This window comes from Hippopotamus amphibius, chromosome 15, assembly GCF_030028045.1.
Source record: "Hippopotamus amphibius kiboko isolate mHipAmp2 chromosome 15, mHipAmp2.hap2, whole genome shotgun sequence".
NCBI classification, from domain to species: Eukaryota; Metazoa; Chordata; class Mammalia; order Artiodactyla; family Hippopotamidae; genus Hippopotamus; species Hippopotamus amphibius.
Window position 1 is genome coordinate 58,767,405 of NC_080200.1, and position 15,424 is coordinate 58,782,828.

Genomic DNA, 15,424 nt, shown 5'->3' on the forward strand with positions numbered 1-15,424 from the left:
AGAAGTTACAAGGATATATATATATACACACACATATATATACAACAAGGGAGTATAGCCAATATTTTATAATAATTTTGAAGGGGATACAATCTATAAAAAAATCTGAGTCACTATGTTGTACATCTGAATCTAACATTGTAAATTAACTGTATGTCAATAAATTTTTTTTTTCATCTAGTAATTCCAATAGTGAGATTTCTCATGTATGGTTTCTATTGACTGTTTTTGTTCCTGTGGCTAGGCATGACTTTCCTGTATCTTTGCATGTCTCACAATTTTTTTTGTTGTTGCTGAAACCTTGATATGTTAAGGAGAATAATGTGACAGCTCTGAAAACCTGAGTTCTTTTCGCCAGAGTCTGTTGTGGTTGTTATTGTTTTTTATTGACTTTCCTGGACCAATTCTGTAAAATTCATCTTCCCTGTGGACTGCACCACTGTAGTCTCTGCTTGGTTAGTTTAGCAGTTCACTGTGATTGCAGAGAGACCTCCTTTAATGCTTTAAAACAGTAAGTCTTCCATCCTTTGCCTAGGGAGTTTGTGTGTGCACTGGAGCACCCTGAAAGCTCAGGAAGTTTTCAACACTGCCCTAGCCTTTATTTACCATTTGCGCAAGACCTCAGTTCAGCCAGCATGAAAGACTGGGGCATTTTTAGGTCTTTCCTGGGCATGTGAACAGCTCTGTACATACGCGTGACCTTCTAGAACCCTAGGAAGATGTCAGGGCCTTATAAGACTTTCTGTAGAAAGATCTCATTCTCTAGATCTTTCATTTTTTTTGGCCAGCCTTTCCATTGCCCAAATGGATATCATTGCCTCAGGCAGCTTTGAAGTTAATTGTCGCTAATCTTTTTTTTTTTTTTTTAAATTGAAGTATAGTTGACTCACAATATTAGTTTCAGGTGTATAACATAGTGACTTGATATTTTTAGACATTATGGAATGATCACCATTCTGCATCTAGTTACCATCTATCACCAAAGTTATTACAATATTATTGATTATTGATTATATTTCCTGTGCTGTACACTACATCCTGTGACTTATTTATTTTATAACTGGATGTTTGTATGTCTTAATCCCCTTCATTTATTTTGCCCATCCTTCCCTCCCCTCCCCTCTGTCAAGGACTAGATTGTTCTCTGTATCTATGAATCTGTTTCTGTTTTGTTCCAATTTTTTAAAAATACATCTTTATTGGAGTATAATTGCTTTACAATGTTGTGTTAGTTTCTGCTGTACAACAAAGTGAATAAGCTATATTTATGCATATATGCCCATTACCCTCCCTCTTTGACAAACTCCTTGGGGATAGGGATTTTCTCACCCAGTGAGTTCTGAGTCAGGTCAAATACATTCTTTGAACAGGGCTTTCCCAGGGAGCTTCCAGACGAGGCAAGTAGGGACAATTTTGTGGGACTCTAAAGCAGCCTGGTTCCTCTGGTGACTGCTAGCTGCAGCTGGCTGTGGTTTTCACAGTCATAGTGGTTGCAGGGCTCCTGGTTCTCAAGGCTGCCACATAGCCAGTGAGGGGGCAGTGGGCATAGAGCAAGTTAACACATCAAGGACTCAACGTTTGGTACCCAAATTTCAAGACATTTCTTGAATAAACAATTCCTTGAATTGTTGCAAGCTTTGGTTACTCTCCAGAGTCCTGAAAAAATTAATATCGACAGATTTTCCCAGTGTTTTCAATTGCTTTTTATAAAGAAGATTTTCAGAGGTCCTTACCTTACCATTACAGAAATTCCCTCATGTTTTTAAAGCACATTCTTTATACTGTTGATATAAATGTTTCTCTCTCTCTCTTTTTTTTTTTTTGCTTTCAGATACCTTTGAGATAGCATCTGTGAATGTACCCATTCCCGTGCAAACCAGGAACTATTATAAGAATGTTTCTGACAACAAAGAGATTGTAAAATTAGTCTCTGTGCTCAGCACAATCATCAACTCCACCAAAAAGGTATGCCAAGAGAATCTGCAGCTCAGGCCTTGTGCTTTACAGTACACGCCTGTGCGAAGTTGAGCCTTGAAGCTTGTCCTTGACATATCCTGGGTCTCACCCACTGTGCCTTCACTGAAGGAGCTTATGGAATCTTGCACTTGCTCAGCAAATGTTTGTTTAACTCAAGACTTTTCATTCTCGATTGCAAGGTGAAAGGGACCTATTATTTCTATGTTTTATATTGTCTTCTGTTTAATGCCTTTAAACTATTTATGTGTTTATATAGTACAAACAAGTCTGTTAAAATATTTGATATGTCTCAAACCACAAGTCAGGCTGGTATTGCAGTTCACCTTCGAAGAGTCAGTGATGCTGGAACTGACTTGTATCATTTGAAGTAGAATAAGATTTACACTCAGTTTTTTGTATTTGATTAGTCAGGCAAATCTTAGAAAATATCAGATGAAAATTTATGTATATTGTAACATGGAAATAAGATAATACTGAGAATACCAAAAATATTATCAACATAAACTTGTACTGGACGTGGATGTAAATTCAGGTTAATTTTTTCTTTCACATTGTTTTTCTCTCAACTTTCCCTTTTCTGTTCAGGCAAATCTGTTTTTGTGGTTAAAAAGACCCAAAATCCTGAAGTCAGTTTCTACTTCAAAGATAATATTCATATTGCCCTTAAGACCTGATGACTCTTTAAAAATGTTTCTCAGTGTTGTGGGAACAGTTGTCACTCAGTAAATATATCTTTTCTATTACTCAGTTTTGATAGAATGAGTTTCATTTGTTTGAAAGCAGTTTGAAAAGCTGCCTTTGCTGTAACTGTGTGAGGAAATATTAAGTTTAATTTTAATGTATTCCTGAGGGAACTGAAAGCTTTTGCATTTATGCATTTTCAATTCTCCTTTCTTAATATCTTGAAGTTCCTGTGTTTAATTTTACCCTAGAGACTGTGTTCACATAATTCAATTTAACAAATATTTGCCTAGTACTTAGTTTATCAAGCTCTATACTAAACGTTAAAGGTAAGTAGAGTATTCTATGATGATAAAAATTTCAAGTATGCTTTCAGATGTCTCAGGAATCATGGAAAATACAATAAAATAGATCAATAAGAGAGTCCATTACTTTCTCTGAATGTAAACAGCCACTATTATGAAAATCTAAGGGTAAGACATAGCAGTTGAAATTAAGGTACTGTTGGCAACAAAATACTTATGTCTGTGTCATTTTTGTTGCGTTTGCCTTTATATTATATGAAGGAAATGTACAGATCTTAGTCTTCCTTAAAATAATAGAAAGGGTTGGCACTTGGGATAACTTGAAGGACTTTATCCAGATTGATAGGGTGGCCAAATTTTTTCTGGAATAATATATGCACACTTGGTCATAGTGTGAGACATGGCCTTCCACAGCCATAGATCTTCTGAATTTTCTGTGGTTGACCCTTCCTCAACCACAGAAAATTGTTTGATCCCAGCCCCTTTCCTCTTACTTTAGCTGATTGGATCAGAATGTAAACCTGACCTACATTCAGCACATCCGTAGGTTGGCCATCAACTTGTAACACTGCCTGGCTTGAAAAGATGAGCTGGACCAAACAATCAAAATAACTGTGGCAATTAACATAACTTAAATATATAGATCAGCCCTACATATATAGTTCATGTAATTTTTCCTTTAGTCTCTAGGTTACCTCTGCTTTCAAATTTAATAAAGATTGATACTTTCATATAAAATAAATGAGAGTCTAAAACTTGTTTAGTTAGGGTATGTTCTTAATAATATAAGCTTTTGGGTGTTGAAAGAGCTCAGGATTCTGGAGTTTCTACCCATATTCAGGAATCTTTGGTCATCTGTAATTAATTCTCCAAACCATCATCCTTCTGTGAATATGTCTACATGCTGTTGCAATGCATTCTGGGTGTCCATGGCAACATCTCAGCCAATGCCAGGGGATCAGTTGTGGTTGGGACAACAGTGATGGGCTTAGCTTTCTGCATTTTAATGGTTGGGAAATCTCAACACTCATTAATCCTGAGGTTCTGAGGGACATTTTTAGCTGCATGTGGGGTGTTAGAGTAAAGCTATCCTTGGTTTGGTACAGGTTGGTGAAATTTACTTAAAGTAAATCAGACCATTTAGAATGCTGTTGGAAATGCTCTATTCTTTCACATAATGGTATTTTTCACTCTACCTCAGTTTAAAATTCTTTTTTCCCATGCAGGTGTAACTCTGAAATTATAAGTCGATAGAAAAAGTTGACTACCAAGAGGTGTAAACATTAGAAATGAGGAGACAAATTCTAATTATTTGGAGATGATATAATTGTCTACCAAGTAAATCCAAAAGTACTCAATGTGGTTCAATAAGAGTTAGGTTAGTAGTCAGTTGAAAGACAGGCATTTCTGCTGAAATGCAATATGTATATTCCTGAAAAGCCTGTTTTGCAAAGTTACACATTTAATATAATAGGGATTATGAGAAAAAAGGGGTTGAGACAGACGCAAAACCTAGGAAATTTTGTAACCAGAGTAATGACAAAAACAGTAACAATTATAGTAAGATATTAACCTGTTTAACAAGGCTGTAATCAGTATAGAACTTCACATACTATCAAAAGGTGAAAGAAACTTGGTAGAAGGTGGTGTAAGAAACAATTGAAAATACTGAGTTATGGAAACAAGGATAAAATATACAAAGATCAGGTCTAACTATGCAAAGAACATTCTCAAAATGGAGAACAAATTAACCCCAAAGTAAGAGGTGACAAAAAGCACTGTGCTCCTCTGTGGTTTGCTGCTTTAGTGGGACAAGCAGCATTTGATAATGTGACCTTCCTGTTATATTGTCTTCATTCCTTATTTGCCAATTGTGAGAGAGCCAATTCATCTTACAGAGGCACACTTTGAAAAAAAAAAAAAAAAAAAAAAAGCAGCACACTTGGTAACAAAGCACACCATTCATTAAAAAACCAGTTTTTAAAAAAATTTACATGCCATCCATACAGTTATAAGAATAGTGAGAAAAGATCCTTGTTACCATAACAACATCACTGAAAAATACCTAGGAGCATACATAATGAGAAGTTTCTAGGGTCTTTATGAAGATTTCCCTAAAACTTAACAAGGAATTAAAGAAAAAGAGATGAGAAGATTTAGAAACACATGAGAAGATTTAACATTGTAGGGATGTCGATCCTTATCCAATATATTTATACATTTTGTGCTTTTCCATGCAAGCTTTCAATGGAGTTTGATGCTGGATATATTCTATTCGACCCTCTAGATCTGATCTCCACGCTCTGACCTTAAGGAACAAGTCCATGGGTTTCCACTGAGACTTCTAGTAGATTTCACCAATGAGAGTTTTGGAGGAGGTTTGAGCAACGGAAGAAAGTGGCCTCAGCATATTTTTTCCCCCATAGCACCACCCTCTCTGTGGCATGATTTTGAGCTGTGCTTTTTGACCTAAGGTCCAGCTCCAATCAGCAGGGCCCTGTCCACAAGAGATTTCACGGACTCTGTTTTTTTCTTGTTTTTTTTTTTTTTGAGAAACTGTTCCCCTCTCTTTTTGGCTAGGATGGTAGCAGTTGTATTGTTACTAGTCCTGGGTTACGATTTATACTATTGTATTCAGTTCCAGTTCTGTGGCATTTTCAACTAGTCACATGGTTTACTAATTAAACATTTTAATAAATCCATGCGAACCTCCAGCAATTGGCAAATATTTATTTATATCATGATGCCATTTCTGATCCTGCCTTCTCTACACAAATCTGTTATTTGTATTCTAGGAAGTTATTACATCCATGGACTGCTTCAAACGCTACAATCACATTTGGCAAAAGGAGAAAGAAGAAACCATTATGACATTTATTACGAAAATCCCCTTCCTTTCTGAATTTGAATCCCAGATTCTCTATTTCCAAAAACTAGAGCAAGAAATTAATGCTGAGCCTGAATATATCTGTGTGGGTGCCATCGCTCTGTACACAGGTTGGTTCATTTGCTTTCAGATAGTCATAAAAATTCAACAGCACCGTTCTGTCTCTTTCCCTAGATTAGTATTCCAGAGAGTTCAAGCTATGTTAAAGGCTGACTTTCTTTTTATGGGCCTCAAGCTTTAAGACCAATTTGTAGATTTCTTTTTAATTCCCTTCTGCATAATTATTTATTCTGCACTATTTTGAACACTTTGCTGCTAAACCTTGAAAAGAAATGCTAATTCAGAGACGGGAAGAGTCTGTCATATTTGGAATTAAAATGTACCCTTTCTTTAATAAATAAAAATAACAAACATTGGAGGCTTATCTCCAACAGTTTTCAAAAAAAATTATTTATTTATTTATTTATTTATTGGTTGTATTGGGTCTATGTTGCTGTGCGAGGGCTTTCTCTAGTTGTGGTGAGCAGTGGGCTATTCTTCGTTGCGGTACATGGGCTTCTCATTGCAGTGGCTTCTCTTGTTGTGGAGCTTAGGCTCTAGGTGCATGGGCTTCCGTAGTTGTGGCACGTGGGCTCAATAGTTGTGGCTCTTGGGCTCTAGAGCACAGGCTTAGTAGTGTGGCACACGGGCTATGTTGTTCTGCGGCATGTGGGGTCTTCCCAGACCAGGAATGGAACCTGTGTCCCCTGCATTGGCAGGTGGATTCTTAACCACTGCACCACCAGGGAATTCCCTCTGCAACAGTTTTGATTGGTAATTTTTTTTGGCATTTTGGAATGTGTTTTGAATTGTTGCAAAACAGGCTTTATAAAATGAATGAATATATAATAATTAGGAAAAACTAATTTTTTTCCAGTTTGATTTTTCATGTGTTAGAGAGAGTTATCAGCTGCAAAGTATTTGCTATTGGTGAACAGTTGCACTGGGTCTCTTCCTATTGGTTGAAGGTTTTCAAACTGAACTGTGGACATTTGGGCTTCACAGCTGATTTGAAGCTCACCTTGACTGCTGAGACCAAGGCCTGGATGGTGGTCATCGGCCGTCACTGCAACAAAAAATACAGAAGTGAGATGGAAAACATTTTCACACTTGTCGAAGAATTCAATAAGAAGCTGAATCGCCCGATTAAAGACCTAGATGATATTCGAATTGCTATGGCGGCCCTGAAGGAAATTAGGGAGCAGCAAATCCCCATTGACTTTCAAGTGGGACCTGTCGAGGTAACTGATAATCACTTGTTCTATAGAAGTATCTCCAGGTATTGGGCACTATTAGATGAAATATTGACCAGATCTGGACTGGAGTTACAAATGGATGCCTAACCCAAGAACAACGATTTCAGTAATGATACCTAACCTTATAGGGTGCCTCGTATGGACAGTTCTAGTCCTTTACGTGGCATCCAAGGTCCCTAAGAGCAGAACCTGAGATGAGGATTTCTGTACAGGTGGTTTACTGATGAGCACTCATGGGTGGAGTGAAGTGAACAAAACAGGAAAGGATGAGGTTGAGGGTGGGAGGAGGCTAAGCCAGAGTGTGATCTTAGTTGTAGACTAACTTCAGCCTGATCCCACAGGGAGTTCTGGAGCATGAATTGTACCACACAGGTAGCCCCACTTTGAGGCAAGGGAGGATATCCTTTTTTCACCCACATCAGTTGGTCATTGACCACAGTATCCCTATGAAGAGGCTCCTATCAGCTAAGGACAGTTTTCAAGGGAAGAAGGCAGCTTGATTCCTACAGCCAACACACCCAACAGCCTGGGATGCGAATACCAGCTGATAAACAGGACCTGGCTGGGCACTGACAGTGTCCATTCATGGGTTTACTCTGTACTAACTCCTTTAATCCTTGCTACAACCCTCCGCTTACAAACAAGGAAACGGAGGGTCAAAGAAGTCATGCAGTTTGATTAATGTTGCACATTACTTTTGTTTTTGTTATTGTACTATCTTTTCTAGATAAAAATGCTTTATCAGGAATGGGTTACCATATTCTTTTATTTTTTTTATTTTTTTTATTTATTTTTTTGGGGGTACACCAGGTTCAATCATCTGTTTTTATACACATATCCCCGTATTCCCTCCCTTCCTTGACTCCCCGCCCCGCCTCGAGTTCCCCCCACCCTCCCCGCCCCAGTCCTCTAAGGCATCTTCCATCCTCGAGTTGGCCTCCCTTTGTTATACAACAACTTCCCACTGACTATTTTACAGTTGGTAGTATATATATGTCTGTGCTACTCTCTCGCTTCGTCTCAGTTTCCCCTTCACCCCCCGCCCCCTCCCATACCCCGAGTTCTGCAGTCCATTCTCTGTATCTTCATCCTTGTTCTTGTCACTGAGTTCATCAGTACCATTTTTAGATTCCGTATATGTGAGTTAGCATACAATATTTGTCCTTCTCTTTCTGACTTACTTCCCTCTGTATGACAGATTGTAGTTCTATCCACCTCATTACATATAGCTCCATCTCGTCCCTTTTTATAGCTGAGTAATATTCCATTGTATATATATGCCACATCTTCTGTATCCATTCATTTGTTGATGGGCATTTAGGTTGCTTCCATGTCCTGGCTATTGTAAAGAGTGCTGCAATAAACATTATGGTACAAGTTTCTTTTGGGATGATGGTTTTCTTTGGGTATATGCCCAGGAGTGGGATGACTGGATCATATGGTAGTTCTATTTGTAGTTTTTTAAGGAACCTCCAAATTGTTTTCCATAATGGCTGTACCAACTTACAGTCCCACCAACAGTGCAGGAGAGTTCCCTTTTCTCCACACCCTCTCCAACATTTGTTGTTTCGAGACTTTGTGATGATGGCCATTCTGATTGGTGTGAGGTGATACCTCATTGTGGCTTTGACTTGCATTTCTCTGATGATGAGTGATGTTGAGCATCTTTTCATGTGTTTGTTGACCATCTGTATGTCTTCTTTGGAGAAATGTCTATTTAGGTCTTCTGCCCATTTGTGGATTGGGTTATTTGCTTTTTTGGTATTAAGCTTCCTGAGCTGCTTGTATATTTTGGAGGTTAATCCTTTGTCCGTTGTTTCATAGGCAATTATTTTTTCCCATTCTGAGGGTTTCCTTTTAGTCTTGTTTATGGTTTCTTTCACTGTGCAAAAGCTTTTAAGTTTCATGAGATCCCATTTGTTTATTCTTGATTTTATTTCCATGATTCTAGGAGGTGGGTCAAAAAGAATCTTGCTTTGATGGATGTCATAGAGTGTTCTGCCTATGTTTTCCTCTAGGAGTTTGATAGTGTCTGGCCTTACATGTAGGTCTTTAATCCATTTGGAGTCTATTTTTGTGTATGGTGTTAGGAAGTGTTCTAATTTCATTCTTTGACATGTTGCTGTCCAATTTTCCCAGCACCACTTATTGAAGAGGCTGTCTTTTTTCCATTGTATGTTCGTGCCTCCTTTGTCAAAGATAAGGTGCCCGTATGTGTTTGGGCTTACTTCTGAGTTCTCTATTTGATTCCATTGATCTTCCTTTCTATTTTTGTGCCAGTACCATACTGTCTTGATCACTATGGCCTTGTAGTATAGTTTGAAGTCAGGAAGCCTGATTCCACCAACTCCAGTTTTCCTTCTCAAGATTGCTTTGGCTATTCGGGGTCTTTTGCATTTCCATACAAATCCTAAGATTTCTTGCTCTAGTTCTGTGAAAAATGCCATTGGTAATTTGATCGGGATTGCATTGAATCTGTAAATTGCTTTGGGTAGTACAGTCATTTTCATGATGTTGATTCTTCCAATCCAGGAACATGGTATGTCTCTCCATCTGTTTGTGTCGTCTTTGATTTCTTTCATCAATGTCTTAAAGTTTTCTGCATACAGATCTTTTGCCTCCTTAGGCAGGTTTATTCCTAGGTATTTGATTCTTTTTGTTGCAATGGTGAATGGGAGAGTTTCCTTAATTTCTCTTTCTGCTCTTCCGTTGTTAGTGTATAGGAATGCAAGAGATTTCTGCACATTAATTTTGTATCCTGCTACTTTACTAAACTCATCAATTAGTGTGAGCAGTTTTCTGGTAGAGTCTTTAGGGTTTTCTATATATAATATCATGTCATCTGCAAAGAGTGACAATTTTACTTCTTCTTTTCCAATTTGGATTCCTTTGATTTCTTTTTCTTCTCTGATTGCTGTGGCTAACACTTCCAAAACTATGTTGAATAATAGTGGTGAGAGTGGACACCCTTGTCTTGTTCCTGTTCTTAGAGGGAATTCTTCCAGTTTTTCCCCATTGAGAACAATGCTGGCTTTTGGTTTGTCATATATGGCTTTTATGATGTTGAGGTAATTTCCTTCTATGCCCATTTTCTGGAGAGCTTTTATCATAAATGGATGTTGAACTTTGTCAAAAGCTTTTTCTGCATCTATTGAGATGGTCATATGGTTTTTATCCCTCAATTTGTTGATATGATGTATCACGTTGATTGATTTGCGTATATTGAAGAATCCCTGCATCCCAGGGATAAACCCCACTTGATCATGGTGTATGATTTTTTTAATGTGTTGTTGGAGTCTGTTAGCTAGTATTTTGTTGAGGATTTTTGCATCTATATTCATCAGTGATATTGGTCTGTAGTTTTCTTTTTTTGTGACATCTTTGCCTGGTTTTGGTATCAGGGTGATGGTAGCCTCGTAGAATGAGTTTGGGAGTGCTCCGCCTTCTGCAATATTTTGGAAGAGTTTGAGAAGGATAGGTGTTAACTCTTCTCGAAATGTTTGATAGAATTCGCCCGTGAACCCATCTGGTCCTGGGCTTTTGTGTGTTGGGAGATTTTTAATCACTGCCTCAATTTCCGTACTTGTGATTGGTCTGTTCATGGTTTCTATTTCTTCCTGGTTCAGTCTTGGAAGATTGTATTTTTCTAAGAATGTATCCATTTCTTCCAGGTTATCCAATTGATTGGCATAGAGTTGCTTGTAGTAGTCTCTCATGATGTTTTGTATTTCTGAGGTGTCCGTTGTGACTTCTCCTTTTTCATTTCTAATTCTGTTGATTTGCATCTTCTCCCTTTTTTTCTTGATGAGTCTGGCTAATGCTTTATCAATTTTGTTAATCTTCTCAAAGAACCAGCTTTTAGTTTTATTTATTTTTCTTATGGTTTCTTTCCTTTCTTTTTCATTTATTTCTGCTCTGATCTTTATGATTTCTTTCCTTCTGCTCACTTTGGGGTTTCTTTGTTCTTCTTTCTCTAGTTGTTTGAGGTGTAAGGTTAGGTTGTTTATTCGATCATTTTCTTGTTTCTTAAGGTAGGCCTGTATTGCTATAAACTTCCCTCTTAGAACTGCTTTTGCTGCATCCCATAGGTTTTGGGTTGTTGTGTTTTCGTTGTCATTTGTTTCTAGATATTTTTTGATTTCCTCTTTGATTTCTTTAGTGATTCCTTGGTTGTTTAGGAGTGAATTGTTTAGCCTCCATGTGTTTGTATTTTTTGCAGTTTTTTTCCTGTAATTGATATCTAGTCTCATGACGTTGTGGTCAGAGAAGATGCTTGATATGATTTCAATTTTCTTGAATTTGCTGAGGTTTGATTTGTGACCCAACCATATTCTTTTAAATGAGACTAATATAACTGCAGCATTAAAACAATTCTAGTTATAAAAACATTATCTTTTCATCACACCGTAACTGAAATGTCTGGACTTAACGCTGTTGGTCAGGATCATACTCTTGTCTCATATTTTCTGCATTTCTCTTTGAATTTTGAAAAATTTCAAGTTACTGTGAAACATGGTACAGAGGACTGCGCGTTTGCACCTCCACTGTGTTGGGTCAGGGAAATCACATGGTCCATTGGGCTCTTCTTGGGAATTGAAACATCAAGGCAAAGACCCCCTACTTGGACCAGGAGAGTTTGGAGAGGGGTTTGGAAGAGGAGGTCTAGCAATTGCCAACCTTTCCACCCCCCACCTGAGAGTTAAGATAGACTGCTGTCAAGTCGTCAAGGTCAAGATGCAATCTTTAGTAAGGACAGAACTTATTTGGAAGACCTGATTTAGTGTTCGACTCCCATATTCCCGTTGTATTTCACTTTCCCCATCTCCTCACCCTATACACACACACTATGGGCTTGTGAACACTAAGTCCCAGAACTGTGCTTACTCATCCATCGAAGGCAGCATTGGAAAGCTGCAGATCTCTGTGTTACCTTGTTTTAGTTAACTGGTCCTGGGGTGCAGACTGGAGGCATGCCTTGAAGGAGAAAGAGGGGTGAGGGAGAAACGCCCTGGACTATGCTTGCCTAAATCAACAATCTTTTCTCCAAATCAAGAATCAAGTGTTCCTTCTATGTCTTTGGGGAAGGGTAATAGTGGGAGAAGAGGCCAGGGATATTTAGGAAAAATCCTTTCTCATGAAAATCAAACTTTGCCTTATTTTTACCTTCTAGACAATAGTCCAGGATTTTGCATCCTGAGGGCAATGACTTGGCCCAGGCTCTGATTCAAGAATGTCCTCTTCAGAGCAGGAATAAAGATGTAGATGTGGAGAATGGACTAGAGAACATGGGTGGGGGGGGCAGTGATGGGAGGCTAGGACATAGTGAAAGAGTAGCATTGACATCTATACACTACCAAATGTAAAATAGATAGCTAGAGGGAAGCTGCTGCATACACAGAGAGATAAGCTTGGTCCTTTGTGATGACTTAGAGGGGTGGGATAGGGAGGTTGGGAGGGAGGCTCAAGAGGGAGGGGATATGGGGATATATGTATACATATAGCTGGTTCACTTTGGTGTACAGCAGCAACTAACACAACACTGTAAAGCAATTATACTCCAATAAAGATGTATTAAAAAAAAAGGAAAAAGAATGCCCTCTTATGTCTTACTGTTGGAAACTTTTACCAACAAAGTGAATTAGGAGAGAGTTAAAACTTCATTTTGTTGTAAAATTAGCAGTTAAATTGTTTTACATTTTTCATTTACTTAATTTAATTTTGTAGTCTTCGAATGCAATTTAGGGGCCTACGTAAAAATACCTTCAATTTGTATAATGATTTATAGTTTTCAAAATGCATTTAAAATGATATATATATTTTTGATATTCATGAAAATTCTGTGAAACGGCCAGAATTTTACAGATGAGGCAACTGAAGCTTATTGGGTCAGTTGCTCACTTAAGCATTTCCAAGTTTGCAGATGGAGTAACTAGAACTCTCTGGTCAGTTTCCCTGTCATGCTGATTTTTTTCCCATTGTAATACTTTAAAAAATGACTGTGCCTAGATCTATGCATCTAACTGGCAGAAATTAAATTTTTCATCTTTTGTGCAGGAATCCTATGCCCTGCTTAACAAATATGGGCTTCTGATAGCAAAGGAAGAGATGGACAAAGTGGATACTCTGCGTTACGCTTGGGAGAAGCTTCTGGCACGTGCCAGTGAAGTTCAGAATGAGTTACTCTCACTGCAGCCCGGTTTCAGGAAGGAGCTTATTAGCACCGTGGAGGTCTTCCTTCAAGACTGTCACCAGTTCTACCTGGACTACGATTTGGTGCGACTCTAACTTTCTCTGTGTGTATTTTGGGGGAAGAGGGAATACAGCCTGGAAACTTAGTTGTTTAAAGATTATGCATCCGATTTAATGAAATTCCCTAGGAATGGAAATTTCATTTTCATGAGAGCAAAGGTATTTCCCTTTCACTAATCCTTTTCCCTTAGATTCATCCAGAATAATTTCAGCAGAAATTTGAAAGTGCTGTTTATATTATACCGTTGGTTCCTTAACTGAAGTTTTTTGGTAGCTTTTCTAGATTTGTGTAGACAAATGCTATTCGCTTGTAGTTACCGTGATCAACCTTCCCACAGCATTCATCAGTTCTGCCAGTGCTGTAGAACTGCCCTTGGTGCTGAAGACACAGAAGTGGGCAAGACAGGTTGAGTCCATGTTTTAGTCATACATATATGGGTTTTAGTGCAAAATCTTCTACTGGGAGTATGTTGTTTAAGGAGACCCATTTCCAGCCAATTATAATGTGCTACAGAAGGGAAATGTGTAGAGTGTAGGGTAACATTTGTTCCTATTAACTGGTAACACACCAAACCACACAGTGAATCTAGTTAGGAGATTGGATTCATGCACCAACTTCATGGATGAAGAAGCACAGAAATGCAGGTATTTAAGGTGGTCTAATGTAGGAACCTGATTGGAATGTTAACATTACAGGTCACTTTACAGACATTAGAGTGGTGAACTCTGTGTGTTACATGGCATCAGTGTTTTAGTTCAAACCAGACACTGTTCGTGCTTCTTGCAGAATAGTTATTGACCCATCGTGTCACCTGATAAATGAGTAGCACATATTTTTAATTTTCAAAATTTCTTGACATATGGAGGTTGTGACATTAACTTGGCTTTTTTGGCCTTGAAAATATTTCCAAATGAGTCACTTTCCAGAGTCCTTTCTTTACAAATAAAAAACTGTTTCCTATCCTGTATGTGACATGCATGAAAACAAAATTTGATATTCAAATACATTGAGCTCATGAAATTTGTATGCAAACACTTCATTTTATTTTATGTTTATTTTAACTTTTTGTTTCAGAATGGGCCAATGGCTAGCGGCTTGAAGCCCCAGGAAGCCAGTGATAGACTTACCATGTTTCAGGTGATCTTTTTAGTTTCTTTGACCTTCTATACCACCAAAACCTCAGTGTGTTTTAAACACATACTTTTTTTCTGCTTAATATAGAGGAGCCCATTGTGGAATATAGTTATGTACTTACCTTTTTAAAACTGTGATTTGATATGGTGATAATTAGAATTGGTTTCTATGTAATTAATTATATTATTTAATATTCTTATTTATACGTGCTCAGAAATCATACATGTTTGCTCATTGGCCAGTCTGTTTTTCATTTGCATGTTTATTCATATGTAAATCATTTTTGATGAGTTTTCACTTGTATTTTTATTAGAATCAATTTGATAATATCTATCGGAAATACATCACCTATACTGGGGGAGAGGAGCTATTTGGTCTGCCAGTTACGCAGTATCCTCAGCTTCTTGAAATCAAGAAGCAACTAAATCTTCTACAGAAAATATACACGCTGTACAACAGTGTCATAGAGACTGTAAATGGCTATCATGACATCCTGTGGTCGGAAGTAAATATTGAAAAAATCAACAGTGAACTTTCAGAGTTCCAGAACAGGTGAGAAATTAATGTTTAGCATGCCCAGAGCTACTGAACCTCAAGGCTTTCCTCTTTGAAGGGCTGTCAGGTTCCTTTTTCACCCAGATGTTTCAAAAGCACGTTGTGTTTCATTGCTGTTGTCCGTTGACATCACCCTTGTCAAATGCTATTTATTAATTACCCCTGTGTGCACCTGGTGAGACAAGCACATCCTTTAAACCTGGATGAATCTTGCCAGGGGCTTATCCACAGCTTGGAGAGAGCCGATCTCTATTTATATTATACTTATCAAACATTTGAAGTTTATGTTAGATGATTTATTTGGAATAAAAGCAAGAGCCCTAAGATTTTTCTATATCCT

The 15,424-nt window shown here is 37.9% G+C and overlaps 1 protein-coding gene across 1 annotated transcript in view; it reads left to right on the top strand.

Moving 5' to 3' along the window:
- Positions 1–15,424, top strand: part of DNAH5 (dynein axonemal heavy chain 5) — a 202,324-nt gene that overhangs the window by 47,206 nt on the left and 139,694 nt on the right. Inside the window, exons 21-26 of the mRNA XM_057708854.1 lie at positions 1,832–1,965; positions 5,759–5,960; positions 6,895–7,130; positions 13,200–13,418; positions 14,470–14,532; positions 14,843–15,081. Of these exons, the coding sequence (XP_057564837.1) occupies positions 1,832–1,965; positions 5,759–5,960; positions 6,895–7,130; positions 13,200–13,418; positions 14,470–14,532; positions 14,843–15,081 (1,093 nt within the window). The remainder of the gene's footprint in view (positions 1–1,831; positions 1,966–5,758; positions 5,961–6,894; positions 7,131–13,199; positions 13,419–14,469; positions 14,533–14,842; positions 15,082–15,424) is intronic.